Raw genomic sequence first — 21,758 nt, 5'->3', positions numbered from 1 at the left:
TCTAACCTCTCCTGAGGGAAGGCAGTGGTTTCCTTCTCAATCAAATAGTGGTGTCCATAAGTTTTCCAGGATGCTAGGTTGAAAGCGCAGATCATTAGCAGCTCAGGTCTGAAAGCTAATTTCCTGTAATTCTATTCATTTTGCTTTGGGGTTTGGTTCTGTGTATTTATATATGCTGTATTCTTGACGTAGCGCATTCTAATATTTCTACTACTGTACACTGTCTTTTAGTTACACTTGATACACACCACATACTTTTATACTGTATTCTTGACACACTAATATATCTACTACTGTACATATCATTCTTATTATATCTTGTGTAGATTTATCCGGTGTAGATTGCATTTGGATTACTTTGACAGTGCTATTTGGGTTGTTAATGACATTTTTTCAGACATAAATGTATATTCTTTAATTTCAGTTTTTGGATTATGTTGCTAGGCATTACTGCACTGTTGAGAGCTAGAAACACTAGCATTTCTTGGCACCTGCGATAACATCTGCAAATCTGTGTACCCGAACAATAAACATTGATTTGACTTTATAAAAAATACAGGTTAGTGAGACTATGCTGCAACCATTCACTACGTAATTCTTCTGCCGCTGGTCCAATGAATTTATTGACACTATATATACAAAAGTATATGGACACCCCTTCAAATGAGTGGACTCTGCTAGTTCAGCCACACAGGTTGCTGACCGGTGTATTGACAGTAGAATGGCCTTACTGAAGAGCTCAGTGACTTTAAGCATGGCACCGTCATAGGATTCTACATTTCCAGCAAGTCAGTTCATCAAATTTCTGCCCTGCTAGAGCTGCCCCAGGCAACTGTAAGTGCTGTTATTGTGAAGTGTAAACGTCTAGGAGCAACATCGGCTCAGCCGCAAAGTGGTAGTCCACACAAGCTCACAACGGGACGGCTGAGTGCTGAAGCGCGGAGGATGTGAAAATAGTTTGTCCTCTGTTGCAACATTCACTACCGCATTTCAAACTGCCTCTGGAAGTAATGTCAGCACAAGAACTGTTCGTCGGCTGGGGTAACGTAAAGCTTGCTGCCATTGGACTCTGGGCAGTCCGACGGACAAATCTGGGTTTGGCGGATGCCGGGAGAACGCTACCTGCCCCAAATGCATAGTGCCCACTGTAAAGTTTGGTGGATGAGGAATAATGGTCTGGGGCTGTTTTTTCATGATTCATGCATAGGCCCCTTAGTTCCAGTGAAGGGAAATCTTCATGCTACAGTGTACAATTACATTCTAGATGATTCTGTGCTTTCAACTTTGTGACAACCATTTGGGGAAGTCCCTTTCATGTTTAAGCATGACAATGCCCAGTGCACAAAGCAAGGTTCATACAGAAATGGTTTGTCGATCGGTGTGGAAGAACTTTACTGGCCTGCACAGAGCACTGACTTCAACCCCATCAAACATCTTAGGGATGAATTGGAATGCTTACTGCGAGCCAGGCCTAATCACCAAACATCAGTGCCCGACCTCAATGCACTTGTGGCTGAAGCAAGTCCACGCAGCAATGTTACAACATCTAGTGGAAAGCCTTCCCAGAAGCAGCAAAGGGGGATCAACTCCATATTAATGCTCATGGTTTTGGAATGAGATATTCAACCTGCAGGTGTCCACATACTTTTGGTCATGTAGTGTATTCTTCTTTCTCTTAACCTTTATCGTCAACCTTGCCTGACTAGAGCCTATCCTTTTGAATGTGTGTTCTCTTGCCAAGAAGATCAATTGAGTTTTGCAGTGTAGAGCCCTTTAAGCACTTTCTAAGAGCCCTTAATGGTATTTGTAGTGAGAATCATGCCAGACTGAAATAGATCAGGAAGGTTAAGGAGGGTCATTTCAAGGCTGACCTAACAGAAGAGTGAGCAGTATGATGTGAAGTGGAGAGGTTAAGCTACTGCCTAGACTATCCTCTCTGGAAGTAAGACAGGATCTTCACTCTTTTTTTGAAGGCAGATGTTTATTTTTAGTGAGAATATTTGACACTACCAACAACATGAAACAACATAAAAACGTACTAAATGTAATAACAATGAATATATCCAACAGTATTGGACTGGAGCAGACTGTTAGTTGGTGGTTGCTTATTGTTGACTTGGTTGATGTCATTTAACTACCTACAAAAGTGCTTTGTTTCTCAGTCTTCAAAGCTTTCTTCTACGATGAACAGTGTTGCTGCCAGAGCTTTATTCATTGGCTGAGGAACCAACGCGTTTCAGGGCAGACATCACATTCAATTCCCATGGACTCTGTTGATGTAAAAATATTTAGTGAACAACATGGCGTCATTGAATTGCCTGTCTAAGCCTCCCTCAATTCATAAAATACCAGTTGGAAAATGGTTAGAGACCAGGTCACATGTTGTTGTGGGACTCTAGCTAATGGCTATGAGCCGTTGTGTGTTGAGGTTTACATGATGTGGTTAGGCTATTTAAGTGTTTCCTAAAAGAGATTAATTACATGAGTGATGTCGTGCTGTTGACAGGTTTCACATTTTTCAGAGGGGTGCAAGGAACTGAAGTGTTTGCCAGAATGTTCTATCTTTCCTTATTCTTCTCTAGTATTCATCCAAACAACTGTTCAAATCAGTAAGCAAAAGTCAATAGCTCTATACATTTTACAAGGGAATGTAGTTATGTATTCATGTGGCTTTAACTGTCAGAAGGTTCAGTCTGAGTATTGCTCTGAAGTGAAACCATGAGCTTTATGCCTGATGAGAACTCTGGGGGGGGGGGGGGGGGGGGGCTGTGTAGCTGCAGGCTTCTGCCTCACACCGTCATGCTCTCACACTCACACACAGCTGTCTTCTTGCTACTGGTTTTCAATTCACTGGTATGGCTGTTGTCTGGGTTAGAGGCCACTAGGCCAGTGCCCTTGCTGCAGCTGGCTGGCACTGGAGCAGTCGTTTGTCACCTTCCAAGTTGACTGCATCACAGTCAACTTGTGTAGCCTGGCCAGAAACCCAGTGGCCTCTACCTGCACCTGTCAGGACTGGGAAGCAGGCCAAGCAGAGAGACGTCTTCTGGAGCTGAAGCCTTTAGGAACTGGAGTTTGAAAATGGAATGTGTCCTGTGTGTTCTCATTCCAGCTAGCAGCTGCAGTGATGAGGCAGCAGCTGCAGTGATGAGGCGAGCAGCTGCAGTGATGAGGCTTGAGAGGAATCATGAGTAGGAGGATTATGTATAACTACAGTTGAAGTCTGAAGTTTACATACACCTCAGCCAAATACATTTAAACTCACTTTCACAATTCCAGACATGTAGGATCACCACTTTATTTTAAGAATGTGAAATTTCAGAATAATAGTAGAGAATTATTTATTTCAGCTTTTATTTATTTAATCACATTCCCCTTGGTTCAGAAGTTTACACTCAATTAGTATTTAGTAGCACTGCCTTTAAATTGTTTATCTTGGGTCAAACATTTCGGGTAGCTTTCTACCAGCTTCCCACAATAAGTTGGGTGAATTTTGACCCATTCCTCCTGACAGAGCTGGTGTAACTGAGTCAGGTTTGTAGGCATCCTTGCTCACACACACTTTTGCAGTTGTGCCCACAACTGTTCTATGGGATTGAGGTCAGGGTTTTGTGATGGCCCCTCCAATACCTTTAAGCCATTTTGCAGCAACTTTGGAAGTATGCTTGGGGTCATTGTCCACTTGGAAGACCCATTTGCAACCAAGCCTTAACTTCCTGACTGATGTCTTGAGATGTTGCTTCAATAAATCCACCTAATTTTCCCTCCTTCATGATGCCATCTATTTTGTGAAGTGCACCAGTCCCTCCTGCAGCAAAGCACCCCCACAACATGATGCTGCCACCTACGTGCTTCACAGTTGGGATGGTGTTCTTCAGCTTGCAAGCCTTCCCCGTTATCCTCCAAACATAATGATGGTCATTATGGCCAAACGGTTCTATTTGGTTTCATCAGACCAGAGGACATTTCTCCAAATAGTACGATCTTTGTCCCCATGTGCAGTTGCAAACCGTAGTCTGGCTTTTTTATGTCTGTTTTGGAGCAGTGGCTTCTTCCTTGCTGAGCGGCCTTTCAGGTTATGTCGATATATGACTTGTTTTACTGTGGATATAGATACTTTTGTACCCGTTTCCTCCAGCATCTTCACAAGGTCCTTTGATATTCTACGATTGATTTGCACTTTTCGCACCAAAGTACGTTCATCGCTAGGAGACAGAACGCTTCTCCTTCCTGAGCGGTATGACGGCTGCGTGGTCACATGGTGTTTATACTTGCGTACTTTTGTTTGTACAGATGAACGTGGTACCTTCAGGCATTTGGAAATGGTTCATCCTTGGGAGCAAGACTTATGGAGGTCTACAATTATTTTCTGAGGTCTTGGCTGATTTCTTTTGATTTCCCCATGATTTCAAGCAACGAGGTACTGGGTTTGAAGGTATGACTTGAAATTCCTCCACAGGTACACCTCCAATTGACTGAAATTGTGTCAATTAGCCTATCAGGAGCTTCTAAAGCCATTACATACATACTTTTTGGGGAATTTTCCAAGCTGTTTAAAGGCAGTCAACTTAGTGTATCTAATCTTTTGACCCACTGGTATTGTGATACAGTGAATTATAAGTGAAATAATCTGTCTGGAAACAATTGTTAGAAATATTACTTGTGTCATGCACAAAGTAGATGTCTTAACCGACTTTCCAAAACTATAGTTTGAACAAGAAACTTGTGGAGTGGTTGAAAAACAAGTTTTAATGACTTCAACTTAAGTCTATGTAAACTTCCGACTTTAGCTGTATCTAGTACATGACAGAGTGTTGATTTCCCTCTCTTTAGGATAAAATCCATGCTGCTGTGTCACTGATGGGACTGTCCCACATAGTGAAAGGACTTGAGGGACACAATGCAGCCTGTAGAATATTGTGTTGTAAGTCATAGGAAATGTTCATGTGAGCTGAAACTGAAAATAGATAATATATGTAGGCTGTAGGCTGCTTTGAAAGTAATGTATTGAATACTGTATACACAGTACTCTATATGGATAATACATTGCCTTGCGAAAGTATTCGGCCCCAATGAACTTTGCGACCTTTTGCCACATTTCAGGCTTCAAACATAAAGATATAAAACTGTATTTTTTTGTGAAGAATCAACAAGTGGGACACAATCATGAAGTGGAACGACATTTATTGGATATTTCAAACTTTTTTAACAAATCAAAAACTGAAAAATTGGGTGTGCAAAATTATTCAGCCCCTTTACTTTCAGTGAAGCAAACTCTCTCCAGAAGTTCAGTGAGGATCTCTACATTTTAAACTATTCACACCCCCTTTTCCCAGGTTGCATCCCAAGGCTCTGATCCCTTTTGATCAGAGCTCTATATCCCCTGGTCAAAAGTAGTGCACTAAATATGGAAGTGGTGCTATTTGGGACCCTACCCAAAGCAAGCTGTGTGTTCCAGGGAGATTGATGTGTGCTGTATGGAGATGTTTATGCCAAGGCAGGCAGGCAGCAAGGCAGGCAGCAAGGCAGGCAGGCAGGCAGAGAGGCAGGCAGCAAGGCAGGCAGGCAGAGAGGCAGGCAGCCAGGCAGAGAGGCAGGCTTGACAAACCGACCCAGAAGCATAGTGGGGTCTGTATAATGACTCACTTCTGAGCTTGGCTCATCTAGTGCTTTAGCTCCTGCTGCCTCCAGATGACATGGAGATATAGTGGAGTGTGAAGAGGATCTCACACAAGGAGACCAGAAGAGGTGTGTGTGTGTGTGACTGTTTAGTTATCCACAGTGCTTTGCTTACGCAGCGTGTTTCAGGAGGTCCAGGTAAGTATACATGCTGTTGTCATGTCTGGCTCAGCCCTTCGTTGAGTTGCCGGTTCAGGAGCTGAGATTAATGCCTGATGCCTTTTACTTCCTGTTGTTGCTGTCCTTTCAAAAAGCTTTCACATCCTACTTATGACTGCAGGGAAACAGTCTAAGCTGGTGGAACAGAAACATGAGAACCATAACTGTTCTGTCCCTGAAAAGCCCCTCACAAGGGATTTTACCAGACATGACTAGTAATCAGACCACATGTATGCAGAACTACATCATAAAACTCACGGTTGGCCTGTCATTTGATATCTACACCTGACATCATAGGGGACTCCCTATTCATGTTTCCCTGCGTTGTAGCTGTGTTTGATCATGTTCCTCCTTGTGCTTAATGTGCTAAATGTTGTGGGGGGAGAGTTGTGTGGGTCAGTGACCTCCAGGTTCTGTATAGGGGTTTGGTCTCGAAGAGAATGTGTCATTCAGTATATGCAGGGTATATTTTACTCACTCACTGATCCAAGCTGACTGCCTTGCCTTTTTGATGTGGTTCTACTGCCTCCACTGACAGAGGAGGATCTACTAATTGTCGATCTGGGACTGTTGCTGTGTGGGTACGTTGACTGTGTGTAGCTGTTCCCCCTCTCCTTTGTTTTGAAAATGTCAGGGCAAAGATTACTGCAAGCAGTTTATGCAACTATGGCAACCCATGACTGAACAGACATGTTGGCGATGTGAGCTGTCAGTAGCCATCAGGTCGCAGGTAGGAGCGAGGGGAGTAGGAGACTAGGGGGTAGATTCCAAGTATTTTGTTGGACCGGGAGAGGCTAAGTTGGTCCTAGATATGTGCCTGCAGGAAGGCAGCCTTGGCTACATGGAGTGTCCAGAGACAGTGGGTTGAGAAGATGAGGGAGGCTGTAACCAATAAGTTGATAGATGAGGCTGGAGATGGCCTCTGTCATGCTCCTTCTCTAGTTCCCCTCCAGCAGGTCTGTCTGGGGTCAGAGGCTCCTCTCCTCTCTGGATGAAACCTTACATCTGTGTTTAATGCTGCTGCCTACTGACACAGACCTGACCCAACACACACACACACACAATTCAGCGTCACCCACTGTGTTTGTGTATTGGAGAGAATCCAGATGCCGTGCTAATGAGATACATGTGAAGTTGATAAATCGCCAAGTAAACCAGGCAGCAGGGACACACCACCTAACTACTGCAACGGTGTGTCTGTCTTTTGATTGTACATAGTAGGTTTGCATGTGTGATACCCAGGCACTAAAGCACTGGCATACTGTCTCTCTACCACACATACAGCCCTGGTCCTCACACACCCACCACCCTTTGGTGTTTCTTAGGACTTTTAATACACAATTCTGTACACAAGCACAAGTAGGCCTGTGTCCACACACTCCATCAAACTAACATGGCCCATCTTGTTTAGTCTGAAAAACTCATTTTTCTGTACTCATTCATGTGGGGACTGGCTGCATGGAGAAGATGGTCTGACATCACTAACCTACTTATTATCCACATGCGCTCCATGTAAAACGGATGGATCATAGTCTGCTACATGCTCCGGGAATGCATTAGAACCTTTAGCCTCAGTTTATCAAGAAGATATTTAAGAAGTCTGCTGCGTTTCACTGTTAGCTTCGCACCAGATGTTGCTCTCTGAGTCGTTCTTTTTACCACATCTTTCTCCCCAAACAAATCCATCTCACTTGCAGCAGGCTAATTTGAGTTCATCATGGTTGAATGTAGAATTGGCCGTAGGGATGACATTTTTGCCAAATGGAACTTGATCAAATCTGAGGCAGATGTGATTCTATTCCAACCTTCATTGTGTTAACCTGAGGCCATGTGCTGTTGTAGAGTCAGCCTGACGTTCATAAGATGAGGCTATATTGTATTGGTGGACACACACACAGTATTGTATTTGTACCACATTGACGTATTGAATGTCCATCCCAGTGGCCCTCCAGTATTGTATTTGTACCACATTGACGTATTGAATGTCCATCCCAGTGGCCCTCCAGTATTGTATTTGTACCACATTGACGTATTGAATGTCCATCCCAGTGGCCCTCCAGTATTGTATTTGTACCACATTGACGTATTGAATGTCCATCCCAGTGGCCAACCAGTATTGTATTTGTACCACATTGACGTATTGAATGTCCATCCCAGTGGCCCTCCAGTATTGTATTTGTACCACATTGACGTATTGAATGTCCATCCCAGTGGCCCTCCAGTATTGTATTTGTACCACATTGACGTATTGAATGTCCATCCCAGTGGCCCTCCAGTATTGTATTTGTACCACATTGACGTATTGAATGTCCATCCCAGTGGCCCTCCAGTATTGTAGTCTCCTATTGGAATGGAGACCATGTTACAGTAACCAGGCCTGGGGATTCCCAGCAGGACCAGGCTCATTCATTGATCTATTAAATTACATGGTCTCTTTCTATATACTCTCCTCCTTTCTCTCCCTATTTCTCGCTCTCCTGTCTCTCTCGCTCTCTCCCTCTTTCCATGCTTTTTCTCTTTCTCTGTCCGTCCCTCTCTCTTCTCTATCCATCCCTCTCCTCTGTCCATCCCTCTCTCTTCTCTATCCATCCCTCTCTCTTCTCTGTCCATGTGGAATTTAACAGCCCTAGTCCTATAGATTGTTGGAGAGTGTTTTCCTAACTTGAGCAGGTTGTTCTGGTCAGTCCGGCAGGTTGTATATGAGGTTGGAAATCCTCCCCTTACGCTGTCAAATCAAATTTGATTTGTCACATACACATTTTTAGCAGATGTTATTGCAGGTGTAGTGAAATGGCTGTAGGTATATGTCTAGGTAAATAGACTGTTGATTAGACTTGAACCCTCTGTGTGTGTACCAACCAGGTGCAGTTATTTCTCCTTGTCAGAGTAACATGCAGGATATGTTCTCTGTCGTCTCCGAGTGGCACATGGCTCATTTCTGTCTGTCTGGGTTACAGATCAATAGAGTTTCAGGTTGTTTGTCTGCCCGCTCAGTGAGACAGACAGATGGCAGTGTTCTTCTCATGTTGTTTATATCCAGATACAGACATGACTTCAGTTTTCACCCACTTCGTTTTTTCCCAGACAACAGATGGACTGTATTTGAGAACTTGTGAATTTGTCATAGGCTCTAACTCACCAGAATGAATTCTGTAAAATATTACTAATGTGGTGCGATCACGTCTGTCTTGGCGTCATGGAAAATATCCAAGTATATTTCCTTTGTTCTCATCCACATCTTATACTGATCTCACCCTCCATTCTCCCAGGTGTAGACATACCCCCCACACCGCCGGCCAAGATGGTGGCCCTGTCCCTGAAGATCTGCATCCGCCAGTGCAACCTGGTGAAGACCATGCAGTTTGAGCCGTCCACGGCCGTCTACGACGCCTGCAGAATCATCAGAGAGAGGGTTCCCGAAGCCCAGACTGGACAAGGTACATTCTCAAGACACAGACATACAAGCGACAGAGGCCACGTTCAAATTCCTTTATAGACCATCCTTCCTTAACAGGTGAAAGCAAAAGGGCACCCACGTGGCTTTCATCTGTACAGTCATGTCTTAGCACTGAGTACTTCAAGGAAGGGAGGATGCTCTTCGGAAGAATTAGAATGGTACCTGCTTCTCGACACTAGAAACAAGGGCTTAGAAATGCATCATTCATCCTATTGCTAATGGTAACTTCTATTCCTATTGTCTTCCAGCCTCAGACTACGGTCTGTTCCTTTCTGATGAGGACCCCAGGAAAGGCATCTGGCTGGAGTCAGGAAGAACTCTGGATTATTACATGCTGCGGAATGGGGTAAAAACCTACCTAAAGCATACCTTCTGTAACCCTTAGTAATCTGACCAGTCTGATACTGTAGCGAGGGTTCTCTACTGTAGCGAAGGTTCTTTGAAGTTGTTGCCATGGAGAAAGTATTTAAAGTATGAGAATCACATACTGTAACACACACACACACTGACACTATTCTTGATTGAAGTTGGTCCTCAAAGATCACACACACCAAACATGTTCATTGGATGTGTTTGGATGTGTTTTCCATTGGTATTTCCTCTCTAGACAAGTGCTGTGTGTTTAAAGCAGGGTGAAGTACCAGGCCTGTTGGAATGACAGAGTATGTAGTTCAGAGGAAAATCTTTTTCATATTGCTGTGTGCGAGAAATGAGAGAGTTGTGGGGATGGAATAGGCAACCGTTAAATGAGATTTTCTGCCCTCCGTTCATCCCTCTCGCCTTCGACTGGCTAAATGTTTGATCACTCGCTCTACTTTTTGCCACATTCACAGTTTATATTTTGCTCTCCCTTCCTCTCCCTCCTTCTCAGGATATCCTTGAATACAAGAAGAAACAGAGGCCATTGAAGATCAAGATGCTGGATGGAGCTGTGAAAACCATCATGGTGGATGACTCCAAAACAGTGGGAGAACTGCTAGTGACGATATGCAGTAGAATAGGTGAGTGGTCCATTATTTGTAAAAACACCTGGATTACATGATTTGTTTTAACACCTGTCATTAGGAGAGCCAGTGGTTTGAGGTTGTCTGAAAGCTTTCCCCTGTGAGTTCAGGAATCACCAACTACGAGGAGTACTCTCTGATCCAGGAGGTAATGGAGGAGAAGAAGGAGGATGGGACGGGCACCCTGAAGAAAGACAGGACTCTGCTCCGAGATGAGAGGAAGATGGAGAAACTCAAAGCCAAGCTTCACACAGATGACGACTGTGAGTTTAGGCCAACTTCACTTACTATTTTTAAATCCTTGTGAACTATAGGGCCTTAGTTGAGGCTAAACATCTTTAGCAGACGCTCTTATCCAGAGAAATTGGGTTTAAGTGCCTTGCTCAAGGGCACATGAACAGAATGTTCACCTTGTCAGCTTGGGGATTCAAACCAGTGACCTTTTGGTTACTGGCCAACGCTCTTAACCACAAGGCTCCCTGCCATCTCTACAAATTGCCACTAGTTCTGGGAACATGTTGATACCGAAGCCAATTTAATTTCCCTTATGGTCAATTTTTTATAATTCAACCGATCATATGAGCCAAATATGTTTTGAATAAAGTTCGCAGTAACATGATTATTTAGTTAACTAAATTGCATCTGCTATCCTTGAAGGTATTGCTCTGTCTGTTCTGAAAATAGATATTGATACATCTGCTATCCTTGAAGGTATTGCTCTGTCTGTTCTGAAAATAGATATTGATACATCTGCTATCCTTGAAGGTATTGCTCTGTCTGTTCTGAAAATAGATATTGATACATCTGCTATCCTTGAAGGTATTGCTCTGTCTGTTCTGAAAATAGATATTGATACATCTGCTATCCTTGAAGGTATTGCTCTGTCTGTTCTGAAAATAGATATTGATACATCTGCTATCCTTGAAGGTATTGCTCTGTCTGTTCTGAAAATAGATATTGATACATCTGCTATCCTTGAAGGTATTGTTCTGTCTGTTCTGAAAATAGGTATTGATACATCTGCGTGTTTCATAAGAGTTTGGACGGAAGCAACATTATTTGCCGGTTATTGATTTGACTGACATTTTTGTTTAAGGTATTATTTGAATAGTGATTTGAGGTTGGATTCTGTTATCGCACATCAAATTGTATGTTCCTCCTTTGTTCCTGAGCGGTGGTGTCCATTTCTCATGGACGTCTGTCTTTGCCTGAACACTTCACAGCAGGCCTACAGGCCATGGACAGGGCAGCTCCTCTCCAGCCTCTAGTTATTGGCACATCCATCAAACTGATGGGCAGCTGTACACCACTATTTACATTATCACTACCCCCCTTCAGGGGAACACTGACGCCAACATGGATTTTGGTTTTATAAAATATTGAGTTACCCCTTGGGTTGACTATAATGGAGAGAATTATGCTTAGATTTTTAAGTTTATTGAGGTCAGTATCTGCATTTACGAGTTAATATCTGTGTGTGTGTGTGTTCAGTAAACTGGCTTGACCACAGCAGAATGTTCCGTGAGCAGGGGGTGGAGGAGACCGAAACTCTTCTGCTCAGGAGGAAGTTCTTCTACTCAGACCAGAACGTGGACTCACGAGACCCGGTCCAGCTCAACCTGCTCTACGTCCAGGTCTGACCCTCACTGCTGTCTCTCCTCTCCTTCTGCTTTTAACACGTCTCTGTCCTTTCCACTTCCCTCTCTCCTACTCTTTCTTACTCTCTCTTTTCATCCTTCCATCCTCAATAACTATCTTTCACTCTCCCTCACTCTCTCCCGCCCCTCTCCTTCCCTCTTTCCTCTCCCATGCCTTCTCCTCTGTTGTACTTCTCCTCTGTTGTACTTCTCCTCTGTTGTACTTCTCCTCTGTTGTACTTCTCCTCTGTTGTACTTCTCCTCTGTTGTACTTCTCCTCTGTTGTACTTCTCCTCTGTTGTACTTGCCCTGCATAGTAGTCAGCAAATAAGCTCTTCACCAGAAACATGCTGTAATGGATGAATGTTGATGGATAGAGAACATCTGTTATTCCATTTTTTGTTTCCTTTTATAATAATAATTGAACACACACACACACAGCCAGAGCTGGTGCTTCACACTCTGATGTGCCTCATTATCAACACCACAATGATTACTGCCTTATTTGTGTCATTTTCAAGTCATGGTGGGACTGGGACCCTATTCCCTTGTCTGCTGACATTGTCCTCTTCTGTGTGACATTTGGTCCCAGGGGTCCTGCCTAGTCTTTAACACACCTCTCCTCTTCCTCAAAAGGACTAAAGCACCACTTCCATTGCTAGTCATGTTGTGCTGTCTGTGTGTTGTAGTGTGTGTAAATGGCAGTGAGAGATGGTTCAGTCAGATAAAGGATCCGGTTCAATAAGTAGGTATATGAGACTCAGCAGGCTCTCTTCTGGACTCATTATTCTCTGTATGAGAGTTGTCTCGATCAGGCTGATGGGCTGTACAACATTAAGGGATCAGGGTTGAGATGAGGTCATTAGAGGTACTAGTGCTAGACGTCTTTTGTTTTGATAGGTCACCATGGTTGGGGTCAGTTCCATCATTTCAGGAAGTGAATTGTTTCCCAGTCAAGAATGTAAAGAAACTGGAGTCAGCCGCTCCATATTACTAGGGATATATTGGGTTTCATCTTTATCTCTTTCCATTCCAGAATTAAAACAGCCTTGGAGAACTTTGAGTGGCTCGCGTCTCTTATGATGGTGGCTATATTAAATGTGTGTGTGTTTATCTCTCTCCCAGGCACGAGATGACATCCTAAATGGTTCTCACCCTGTGTCCTTCGACAAGGCCTGTGAGTTTGCAGGGATTCAGGCTCAGATCCAGTTTGGGCCGCACATAGAACACAAACACAAGCCTGGATTCCTAGAGTAAGCTTCACTTCCTTCTGAAGACTAAGGCGAAGGGAGAGTGGGATACCTAGTTAGTTGTACAACTGAATGCATTCAACTGAAATGTGTCTTCTGCCTTTAACCCGACCCCTCTGAATCAGGGGAAGGATGATGATGAACATGGTGATGAGGATTTTTATCATGGTGATGCTATTCAATACAATGAAGACGTATTTCTGGAAGGAATGTATTACTTCAGGGTACTGATAGAAATCTGTTTTCATAATACAATTCCTCACCATATTAAATGGGGTTTTGTTGTTTTAAACCAGCAGACTTTTCATGGTTTTATGTATGAACTCTCAACCTGTACCTACCTATCTATTTTAGCCTCAAGGAGTTTCTACCTAAAGAATATATCAAGCAGCGAGGGAATGAAAAGAAAATCTTCCAGGTTGGTCCAGTTTGTTTATGGATCTTATAGAAGTATATATTGGGGCGGCAGGTAGCCTAATGGTTAGAGCGTTGGGCCAGTAACCAAAAGGTTGCTAGATCGAATCTGTCGTTCTGCCCCCAAACAAGGAAGTTCACCCACTGTTCCAAGGCCGTCATTATAAATAAGAATTTGTTCTTAACTGACTTGCCTAGTTAAATAAATAAAAATATATTGCCATTTTATCTTCAATTAATTTGCTTGTTTCTGAATTAATTATTTATAACTTTTGGTTCCTATTCTGTTAATTTCTTAGTCCCATACAACTGCTGGTAGTCTAAATAAAAGTAGAACCCTGGTGGTTCAAGCACTGAATGCTGATTGGCTGAAAGCCATGGTATATAAGACCGTATACCGCAGGTAATGGTAATAAGGCTTCTATGGGTATATGGCTAATATACCACGGCTAAGGGCTGTTCTTATGCACGACACAACACAGAGCACCCCATCGTGCCTTACTGCTTTAATATATTCTATTCTATTTTCTAACTCTCAGGACCACAAGAACTGTGGTGAGATGACAGAGATAGAAGCTAAAGTAAAGTACGTGAAGCTAGCCAGGTCCCTAAGGACATACGGAGTGTCTTTCTTCCTGGTGAAGGTAAGATTGTGTGTGTGTGTGTGTGTGTGTGTGTGTGTGTGTGTGTGTGTGTGTGTGTGTGTGTGTGTGTGTGTGTGTGTGTGTGTGTGTGTGTGTGTGTGTGTGTGTGTGTGTGTGTGTGTGTGTGTGTGTGTGTGTGTGTGTGTGTGTGAAGCACTAGCAGGTGCAGAAATGAGTGGGTTACAGCTGAATATCAGTAGCTTTTCATGTTGTTGCAACACCAAGGCCTCGTTGCACTCTTTCATATCAGAGGAATGTCTTCTCTTTGGAGTGGACAGAATCCAATCCCACCTGAGCATTAGGTTTAAGACCAACCAGATGACTGAAATATGCTCATCTGGCTTCTCCCAAACTACACGTTTCCTAGCCTGGTCCCTGATCTATTTGTGCAGTCTTGCCAGCAACAAGCATAGGAGTTGGCTAGTACTGTACAAATAAGATCTAGTACCAGGCTAGAAAACTGACCGCATCATTATTCAGACTCCAGAGTCACACTTTCCTAGTTAAGAAATGGCAGAGCAACACAAGGCAGTGTGGTAATGATTTGAATGAATTAGACTGAGGAAATATTGCACGTTTTGGCACACCAATTAATCTTATGTAGATGTGAGCTAAACAAAAGTGTTAGACACATTTCTTACAAATTCTTCATATCTGGATACAGACGTTTGAGTCGGAGTTAAAGCAATACGTAGAAGTGATGTGCAAGAAACCTCCCACAATGAGAAGGTAATATAAAGACAAAAGTCATAGTTGATGGATTTAAATGGCTCTGGTTAAGCTGGTAGAACTGTAGCAAAGCAGTGAACACTAACTTACTCCCATCATCATCACCTCTGTGAGGTTCATTGTGTTCCTGGAAAGTGACTGTGCCTGCAGCCTGTGCACTGGAGTGTGGCGTAATGATTACTTCCCTGTGAGCAGGGAGGGAGACAGAGAGCAGGCACCTGGAGGGTTAACTAGTGGTATCTGGCTGCACCTCTGCCAGGCAGGGTCTGTCCTTTTACTGTCCTTTTACCCATCCTCTGGTCACCCCTCCAGCTCCCCTGGTCCTCCCCGCCTGTCACCCCTCCAGCTCCCCTGGTCCCCCCGCCTGTCACCCCTCCAGATCCCCTGGTCCCCCCTCCAGCTCCCCTGGTCCCACCGCCCCTCACCCCTCCAGCTCCCCCTTATCCCTCTGACCGTCACCCCTCCAGTTTACCTGGTCTCCCCAGCCCCTCATACCTCCAGTACCCCTGGCTCCCCCGCCCCTCACTCCTCCAGAGCCCATAGAGACCACACTCCAACAGCAAGGCAGTGTTGAGAATCTCTTAAACACTCCTCACCTCTGTCCTTGTGTCACTCCCAATCAACTCTCCTCCCTCCCTCTGATCAGTCAGAAAAGCCACATGAGATAGAGGGAGAAGGATGCCATTTCTATTTTAGGAAAGTGTGAGTGAAAGGCAGTCCATGATTCTTGATGGATTAGACATATTAACTTCTTGCATCGAGCCATCCCGGATCCGGGATCGTGAATACAGGCTCAAGCTCATTACCATAATGCAATGTTAACTATTCATGAAAATCGCAAATTAAATTAAATAAATATGCTAGCTCTCAAGCTTAGCCTTTTGTTAACAACACTGTCATCTCAGATTTTCAAAAATATGCTTCTCAACCATAGCAAAACAAGCATTTGTGTAACAGTATTGATAGCTAGCGTTAGCATTTAGCGTTAGCATTCAGCAGGCAACATTTTCACAAAAACCAGAAAACAATTCAAATAAAATTATTTACCTTTGAAGAACTTCTGATGTTTTCAATGAGGAGACTCTCAGTTAGATAGCAAATGTTCAGTTTTTCCAAAAATATTATTTGTTTAGGGGAAATCGCTCCATTTTGTGCGTCACGTTTAGCTAAGAAAAAAACCTGTATCCAGGATTGTGTAAATCTATCCGCAAGCTCATTAGCATAACACAACGTTAACTACTCATGAAAATCGCAAATGAAATGAAATCAATATGCTAGCTCTCAAGCTTAGCCTTTTGTTAACAACACTGTCATCTCAGATTTTAAAAAATATGCTTCTCAACCATAGAAAAACAAGCATTTGTGTAACAGTATTAATAGCTATTGATAGCTAGTGTTAGCATTTAGCATTAGCATTCAGCAGGCAACATTTTCACAACAGAAAACCATTCAAATAAAATAATTTACCTTTGAAGAACTTCGGATGTTTTCAATGAGGAGACTCTCAGTTAGATAGCAAATGTTCAGTTTTTTATTTTATTATTATTTTTTATTTGTGCAGGAGAAATCAGTCCGTTTTCTGCGTCATGTTTGGCTACCAAAAAAAAAAAAAATTCAGTCATTACAACGCAAACTTTTTTTCCGAATTAACTCCATAATATCGACAGAAACATGGCAAACGTTGTTTAGAATCAATCCTCAAGGTGTTTTTCACATATCTATTCGATGATAAGTCACTCGTGGCAGTTTGGTTTCTCCTCTGTTCAAAATGGAAAAATGCACGCACCTGGAGATTACGCAATAGTTTCGACGGAGGACACCGAGCGGACACCTGGTAAATGTAGTCTCTTATGGTCAATTTTCCAATGATATGCCTACAAATACGTCACAATGCTGCAAACACCTTGGGGAAATGACAGAAAGTGCAGGCTCATTCCTTGCGCATTCACAGCCATATAAGGAGACATTGGAACACAGCGCCTCAAATCTGGCTCACTTCCTGTATGAAATGTCATCCTGGTTTCGTCTGTAGCATTGGTTCTGTGGCACTCACAGACAATATCTTTGCAGTTTTGGAAACGTCAGAGTTTTCTTTCCAAAGCTGTCAATTATATGCATAGTCGAGCATCTTTTTGTGACAAAATATTGCGCTTAAAACGGGCACGTTTTTTAATCCAATAATGAAATGGCGCCCCCATAGGTTGAAGAGGTTAAGGACTACCTTAACCGTTCATGTGAATATGAAGTTTAATGAGGTTTTGGATGCTTATTTCACTCTGTTCTCAAATGAAGCTTTGTCCATTGTTTTCTATTGACTGTTTGTTTGTATTAGAAGATTAATAGTATGAATATGTTGTGTATTTTCCACTGTTCTCTGAGTGTTAGTTGTTGCTTATTCTCCCATTGTTCCCCAATAAGGTTTTGTTGCTTATTCTCCCATTGTTCCCCAATAAGGTTTTGTTGCTTATTCTCCCATTGTTCCCCAATAAGGTTTTGTTGCTTATTCTCCCATTGTTCCCCAATAAGGTTTTGTTGCTTATTCTCCCATTGTTCCCCAATAAGGTTTTGTTGCTTATTCTCCCATTGTTCCCCAATAAGGTTTTGTTGCTTATTCTCCCATTGTTCCCCAATAAGGTTTTGTTGCTTATTCTCCCATTGTTCCCCAATAAGGTTTTGTTGCTTATTCTCCCATTGTTCCCCAATAAGGTTTTGTTGCTTATTCTCCCATTGTTCCCCAATAAGGTTTTGTTGCTTATTCTCCCATTGTTCCCCAATAAGGTTTTGTTGCTTATTCTCCCATTGTTCCCCAATTGTTCCCCAAGGTTTTGTTGCTTATTCTCCCATTGTTCCCCAATAAGGTTTTGTTGCTTATTCTCCCATTGTTCCCCAATAAGGTTTTGTTGCTTATTCTCCCATTGTTCCCCAATAAGGTTTTGTTGCTTATTCTCCCATTGTTCCCCAATAAGGTTTTGTTGCTTATTCTCCCATTGTTCCCCAATAAGGTTTTGTTGCTTAATATTTCCCATTGTTCCCCAATAAGGTTTTGTTGCTTAATATTTCCCATTGTTCTGTCACACTGTTTTATAGGAGAAGATGAAGAGTAAGAATAAGCTGGTCCCCAGGCTGTTGGGGATAACCAAAGAGTCAGTGATGAGGGTGGAGGAGAAGACCAAAGACGTGGTGCAGGAGTGGCCCCTCACCACTGTAAAGAGATGGGCCGCCTCGCCCAAGAGCTTCACCCTGGTGAGAACCCCAGCGTGTGTGTGTGTGTGTGGTAAGACTCCCTTCCTCAGTGCTGCCGCCTCCACTTCCTATAGTCCACTAGAAGACTGACAGGGTCCACAGAGACCTCTTGTATGTTTTACACGCAAACTCCAATCCATTATCTGCCCTCTAACATGTATGTCCGTTGTGCTGTATTTCTTAGGTAGATTACACATAGATAGACTCTCAGTAAATGAAATGTTCATCTGAATGTTTCTCTTCTCATAAACAATTAGTATGAAGACTCTTCTCGTCACTCATTCAATTGTTCAACTTAATATATTGAACAAACCCCCTTTGTCTTGCCTGACTGCCCTTTGTGACTTTACTAAGAGTCAGTGACTAAAGAAATGCCTAATCTAGAAGATCTCTTTTTGTAGACATGCCGTCTTTCCCAACACTCAATTGAATTAATCCTCTCTGTGTTGGTACAGTTCAGGAATGTTCCCTCTGTGTCCCAAGTAGCCCCATATTCCCTTTAAAGTGCTCTACTTTTGACCGGACAGAATATGGTGCCATCTGGCATGCAGCCCCTGTACCTTGAAGCTATTGGAAATTAAGCTGTATCTTTTGGTGAATGCTTTGAAATATATTTCTAGAATTTTATTCAACCAATCATGCATATTCCTTTGTGGGGATCCTTTCATCCATTTTCAAACCCCTGTTGGCAGGGTCAGTTCAGTTTCATATTCTAAAAGATGATGTCCAGAAATATGACTAAGGAGTATAGAAGGATATTCTATGGAATGTCTCCTGATATTTAACCTCCGAAGTGATTTTCTTCTTTCCCCACACAGATTCTTCCATGTGAAGTGTGCCTTTATATGACAGTAACTGTAATTGGTTTAATCTGACAGTGGCTACAGCCTGCTAGCAGTTTGATGTCTAGGCTCCAGCAGCTCAATATCTGGCGTCTGTTATAAAAAACTCAATATCTGGCGTCTGTTATAAAAAACTCATTCCATACGTTCACATGAATCCCCACACACTGAGCCAAGTCCTCTATGTAAACTCATTCCATACGTTCACATTAATCCCCACACACTGAGCCAAGTCCTCTATGTAAACTCATTCCATACGTTCACATTAATCCCCACACTGAGCCAAGTCCTCTATGTAAACTCATTCCATACGTTCACGTGAATCCCCACACTGAGCCAAGTCCTCTATGTAAACTCATTCCATACGTTCACATGAATCCCCACACTGAGCCAAGTCCTCTATGTAAACTCATTCCATACGTTCACATTAATCCCCACACTGAGCCAAGTCCTCTATGTAAACTCATTCCATACGTTCACGTGAATCCCCACACACTGAGCCAAGTCCTCTATGTAAACTCATTCCATACGTTCACGTGAATCCCCACACACTGAGCCAAGTCCTCTATGTAAACTCATTCCATACGTTCACGTGAATCCCCACACACTGAGCCAAGTCCTCTATGTAAACTCATTCCATACGTTCACGTGAATCCCCACACTGAGCCAAGTCCTCTATGTAAACTCATTCCATACATTCACATGAATCCCCACACACTGAGCCAAGTCCTCTATGTAAACTCATTCCATACGTTCACATTAATCCCCACACACTGAGCCAAGTCCTCTATGTAAACTCATTCCATACGTTCACATTAATCCCCACACTGAGCCAAGTCCTCTATGTAAACTCATTCCATACGTCCTCTATGTAAACTCATTCCATACGTTCACGTGAATCCCCACACTGAGCCAAGTCCTCTATGTAAACTCATTCCATACGTTCACATGAATCCCCACACTGAGCCAAGTCCTCTATGTAAACTCATTCCATACGTTCACGTGAATCCCCACACTGAGCCAAGTCCTCTATGTAAACTCATTCCATACGTTCACGTGAATCCCCACACTGAGCCAAGTCCTCTATGTAAACTCATTCCATACGTTCACGTGAATCCCCACACTGAGCCAAGTCCTCTAGCCAAGTCCTCTATGTAAACTCATTCCATACGTTCACGTGAATCCCCACACTGAGCCAAGTCCTCTATGTAAACTCATTCCATACGTTCACGTGAATCCCCACACTGAGCCAAGTCCTCTATGTAAACTCATTCCATACGTTCACGTGAATCCCCACACTGAGCCAAGTCCTCTATGTAAACTAATTCCATACGTTCACATGTCCTCTATGTAAACTCATTCCATACGTTCACATTCACATGAATCCCCACACTGAGCCTAGTCCTCTATGTAAACAAATGACAAGCGAAACCAATGCAGTAGTTGGGATCTTGCTTTGAATGTTATTCCAGTAAGAGATGCTGTATACAGTTTGCCATTAGCCGGAGCATTTGTCATGAACCTCTGTGTGTTATTCCAGTTTGAGATGCAGCATTTGTCATGAACCTCTGTGTTATTCCAGTTTGAGATGCAGCATTTGTCAAGAACCTCTGTGTGTTATTACAGTGTGAGATGCAGCATTTGTCATGAACCTCTGTGTGTTATTACAGTGTGAGACGCAGCATTTGTCATGAACCTCTGTGTGTTATTCCAGTGTGAAATGCAGCATTTGGAGTTGCTGGCCTGTGTTTGACTGTTGTAGGATTTGGTATGAAGCCTGGTGTGTTTGCCTCTGGTAGGGATGTATAGGATTTGGTATGAAGCTGTGTGTGTTTGCCTCTGGTAGGGATGTATAGGATGTGGTATGAAGCCGTGTGTGTTTGCCTCTGGTAGGGATGTATAGGATTTGGTATGAAGCTGTGTGTGTTTGCCTCTGGTGGGGATGTATAGGATTTGGTATGAAGCTGTGTGTGTTTGCCTCTGGTAGGGATGTATAGGATTTGGTATGAAGCCGTGTGTGTTTGCCTCTGGTAGGGATGTATAGGATGTGGTATGAAGCCTGGTGTGTTTGCCTCTGGTAGGGATGTATAGGATTTGGTATGAAGCTGTGTGTGTTTGCCTCTGGTAGGGATGTATAGGATTTGGTATGAAGCTGTGTGTGTTTGCCTCTGGTAGGGATGTATAGGATTTGGTATGAAGCTGTGTGTGTTTGCCTCTGGTAGGGATGTATAGGATTTGGTATGAAGCTGTGTGTGTTTGCCTCTGGTAGGGATGTATAGGATTTGGTATGAAGCTGTGTGTGTTTGCCTCTGGTAGGGATGAAGCTGTGTGTGTTTGCCTCTGGTAGGGATGTATAGGATGTGGTATGAAGCTGTGTGTGTTTGCCTCTGGTAGGGATGTATAGGATTTGGTATGAAGCCGTGTGTGTTTGCCTCTGGTAGGGATGTATAGGATGTGGTATGAAGCCGTGTGTGTTTGCCTCTGGTAGGGATGTATAGGATTTGGTATGAAGCTGTGTGTGTTTGCCTCTTGTAGGGATGTATAGGATGTGGTATGAAGCCGTGTGTGTTTGCCTCTGGTAGGGATGTATAGGATGTGGTATGAAGCAGTGTGGGATGTTTTTGGTATGAAGCCTCTCTGGTAGGGATGTATAGGATTTGGTATGAAGCCGTGTGTGTTTGCCTCTGGTAGGGATGTATAGGA

General features: G+C 43.1%; 1 protein-coding gene across 1 annotated transcript in view; it reads left to right on the top strand.

Annotated features, from left to right (window-relative positions):
• LOC124035540 (talin-2-like) overlaps window positions 1–21,758 on the top strand; it is a 173,957-nt gene that overhangs the window by 51,912 nt on the left and 100,287 nt on the right. The window contains exons 2-10 of the mRNA XM_046349002.1: window positions 9,105–9,272; window positions 9,541–9,638; window positions 10,164–10,293; window positions 10,407–10,559; window positions 11,788–11,930; window positions 13,059–13,186; window positions 13,538–13,601; window positions 14,137–14,241; window positions 18,058–18,213. Of these exons, the coding sequence (XP_046204958.1) occupies window positions 9,137–9,272; window positions 9,541–9,638; window positions 10,164–10,293; window positions 10,407–10,559; window positions 11,788–11,930; window positions 13,059–13,186; window positions 13,538–13,601; window positions 14,137–14,241; window positions 18,058–18,213 (1,113 nt within the window). The 5' untranslated portion in view covers window positions 9,105–9,136. The remainder of the gene's footprint in view (window positions 1–9,104; window positions 9,273–9,540; window positions 9,639–10,163; window positions 10,294–10,406; window positions 10,560–11,787; window positions 11,931–13,058; window positions 13,187–13,537; window positions 13,602–14,136; window positions 14,242–18,057; window positions 18,214–21,758) is intronic.

Source organism: Oncorhynchus gorbuscha, linkage group LG05, assembly GCF_021184085.1.
Source record: "Oncorhynchus gorbuscha isolate QuinsamMale2020 ecotype Even-year linkage group LG05, OgorEven_v1.0, whole genome shotgun sequence".
In the NCBI taxonomy this organism is placed as follows: Eukaryota; Metazoa; Chordata; class Actinopteri; order Salmoniformes; family Salmonidae; genus Oncorhynchus; species Oncorhynchus gorbuscha.
The sequence above is the reverse complement of the archived record's forward strand: the minus strand, read 5'-3'. Positions and strand labels throughout refer to the sequence as shown.